Source organism: Pteropus vampyrus, unplaced genomic scaffold (assembly GCF_000151845.1).
Source record: "Pteropus vampyrus isolate Shadow unplaced genomic scaffold, Pvam_2.0 Scaffold632, whole genome shotgun sequence".
Lineage (NCBI taxonomy): Eukaryota > Metazoa > Chordata > Mammalia > Chiroptera > Pteropodidae > Pteropus > Pteropus vampyrus.
Window position 1 is genome coordinate 265141 of NW_011889413.1, and position 3336 is coordinate 268476.

General features: G+C 59.0%; 1 protein-coding gene across 1 annotated transcript in view; it reads left to right on the plus strand.

The window, feature by feature from the left end:
* Nucleotides 1-3336, plus strand: part of MCM3AP (minichromosome maintenance complex component 3 associated protein) — a 44179-nt gene that overhangs the window by 21838 nt on the left and 19005 nt on the right. Inside the window, exons 17-18 of the mRNA XM_023525812.1 lie at nt 2339-2881; nt 3021-3060. Coding sequence (XP_023381580.1) covers nt 2339-2881; nt 3021-3060 — 583 coding nt within the window. The remainder of the gene's footprint in view (nt 1-2338; nt 2882-3020; nt 3061-3336) is intronic.

The following is a 3336-nucleotide window of genomic DNA, read 5'->3' on the forward strand; positions in this document are numbered from 1 at the left end:
AGCTCCAGGGCAGAAAGGTGCCATGGTGCAGGGGGGTCCACGCGGGTGCCTGAGCTCCCCTGGATGGCTCGAAGGTGCCAGACCTCTCGAGACCCATCCCAGCTCCCGGTGCAGGTGGGCGTGGAGCTGGGAGGTGGGAGTCGTGCTGAATTAGCTCCTTTCCGACTCTGTGACATAGGACTTGTTTCCGTGTTTACTGGGAGAGAGACTTCACATGTAGTGGACACACGTCCGTTCATCTTGGGAGGTGCTAGGAGGCACGTGAGCCCAGGACTCACTGACATGCGGGATGCCTGCCGTTGCCCTTGGTTCCAGGGGCCTGGGCCTGGCCTCAGCCCGGGGGGATTCCATCCCAGACAGTGGCTGTTGGAAGTGGGTTTTGCCACATCAGCTACTTTGATTTCATGATGAAATGCATTTGATGAAGTCCTCTTTGTTCCCTTGGCTGATAGGGCTCTGTGGCACTCTCTTAGGCACTGGTCTGAGGGCCACCACTGCATGACCACAGGCTGCCCCCTGTCCTGCACTTGAGACACTCCTAATTGCAAACAGCAGACATTGCTGATGAGAAGACGCTGCAGTGGCCTTAATGGTCATTTAAAAACTATAACTTCTCACCACTTTAGTCAGATGAAGGTTTATTTATGGGCTCATTACAGGGGCCCCGCTGGACCTGAGACCAGCGCCCTGGAGCCCTGTTTCTTCCTCCGTTAAGTCTGTTGCCTGGCGATTCTTCCCAGGCGTCTGTACGTTAAGTAAAATGAAAACCCTGAGCTGCTCTTGCAGCAGAGATGTGACTTCGTTTCACTGTAAAGGCTGTAGACTCCTGTGCTTTCAAGGCGAGCCCTCGGGGGGAGCCTTGGGTGCAGTGGCCCCCATGCTGATCGCCCCGTCCCCTAGGAGCGCAGTGGAGACAGACCAGAGGGCCCGCGTGGCCCGTTGTTCTGAGGACGTCTGCGCGCAGCTGGTGGACTTGTTTCTGCGGGAGGAGGTGTTCCAGACGGCGAAGGGGACTCTGCAGGAGCTGCGGTGCTACTGCAGATACCTCCGGCGGTGAGTCCCGCGTCCTCACAGACGCGTCCGGGCCCTCGGGTCTTTCACGAGGGTGCTACTCTCAGAAACATTTGGTTACGCGTGCACACACGTCACACGGTTCTTCCTGAAAGACACAAACTGAGGGGACGAGTAAGGAATGAGATGGGAGGGGCGGTTCTGTATTTCTGCAATGTTTATAGATTATTTTCTGTTGTTAACCCCTGTGCTAGACACAGGGAGGTGGCCAAGAACAAGCCAGACGCGTCACAGCTGTGCGCACCTAGGATAAATGTCCGAGACGCAACTTATAACAAAGAAAGCAGTTCTCAGGGAAATATGGGCAGAGCACATTCAAAAGACGGTTTTGGATGCGCCTATAATAAATAGTATGACCCCGAGGAGGGAGCGTCATGAACTCACACTCGGCATAGGGCCCCCTTTGGGAGTGAGGACATGTGTCTGAGCAGGGCCCACAGGCGTCCCAGTGCTGGTCACAGCCACTGTTTCTCCACTGGGTGGAAGGATGTGGTGTCTGAGTCGTTGGTCTGTAAACGGCGTGTGTGTGTTGTGTGTGTCGTGTGCCGACTCGGTTCCCAGTCAGTGGGAAATGAGCAGTCGTGTTCTGACCGGTGGCAACCGTGTGAGAAGGAGCAGTGAGCAGTGAGTGTGGGTTCCACGGGACGCCGCTTCCTGCCCAGAAGGGCCGCCGCCCGTGTGCGCCGTGGCCACCTCCCTCCTCTCCCGTGTGCTTAGCTCCGCTGGGAGTGTGCCACTCCTCTGCGCTCGGCCTCTTTCCTCCATCTGAGGCGAGGTGGAGGCTCGCTCGGCCGCTGGCGTGGCGCCGCAGCGGCCCTCCTGGCCTGCTGGTGGACTTGGGTGTGGCCTCCTTTCTTTAGCTGTGACAGAGAGTGCTGTGGTGACCGTCCTGGTCCACTCAGTGCACCCGTGTCTGGAGCCAGGCTCCCGGCGGTCGTGTTTGCTGGGTCAGAGAGCATTTGTACCTTGAACTTGAACTCATAGCACCAGACTGGCCTCCAGGGACTGGTCAGCACAAGCAGTGACGTTCAGCTGTCTTGAGGCCCCCACCCTCATTTGCTGTCAGGCCTTCCCAAGCCTGAATTTTTGTTCTTTTGTTTTTAAACTTTTTCTGACTCTTCTCTCAGTTTGAGAACTGCTGCTGAAAAACACTAAACACGTTGCCGAAAAGCGTGTTCCCCACGTTAATGGTGCTGGAGCATGTGTTTGCGTTTGTCTCTGGGGTGAACTTTGAACACACCCAGTGATGACATGCTGTGCCCTCCAGGTGGAAGGAAGGCGTCACAGCCCGCAAGAAGCTGAGGCGCCAGATGCGGGCCTTCCCTGCGGCGCCCTGCTGTGTGGACGTGAACAACCAGCTCAGGGCACTGGCACCCAGCGCAGAGTGTCCCATTGCCGAGGAGAACCTGGCCAAGGGCCTCCTGGACCTGGGCCACGCGGGGAAAGTGGGCATCTCCTGCACCAGGTCAGCGTGCCCCAGACGCGGGGCGGGCGTGCACGGGCCACCTTCCCTGCGGCCTGCACGTGTGGTCGCTCTGCCTGCTTTCATTCGTGTGCCTTCTCCCCTCAAAACACTCGGGGTCCTGGCTGTCGAATTTTGCTCAGGATCCCGTTTCCCCCGGGCCCTGTGGTTTAAGGACATGCCACGTCCATTCTCACTGGAGACAGTGGAGACGGTGGTCCTTGTGGCCTCACTCCCACTGCCTGTGCCTCTGCCTCTGGGTCCCCCCGCGTCTCTGTTGCTCCTCCCGCCCCCGGTGCCACGGCAGCCTGTCTTCTGTAGCACTGTTTCGGTGTGCCCCTCCCCCTAGCCTGCAGTCTCCCGTCTCCCAGGCACCCCCGCCACTCCTCGCGGCCACCCCAAGCGCGTTCAGCTCCTCAGGGCCCAGCCCAGGTCCTGATTTGAGCTGTCCAGTGCTGGCTGTGTGGGGTTTGGCATCTCTCTTCAGCCCTTGCCTGTATCACTCCTCAAGAGGGGCCCGGAAGAAGGTGACATGGAGGGGCCATGGCAACGTGCTGTTTGGGTCTTGCGCATGCTTCGTCCCGCCCTAGGCTGTCACGGGACGTCCTCTCTGAGATCCACCTCCAGGGTTTCATCTGGTTCTAACCAGCTGGGGTTGGCCTGGATCCCACAGGTCCCGGTCTTGCCCTTGGCCCTGGGGCGGCCGGTGGCCCTGAGTTGCCTTGGAAGTGCCGTGCGGGCAGTGTGCAGGCTTCTCTCTGAGCCTCACAGCCTTGGCAGCAGCCCAGCCTCCTCCTGGAGTT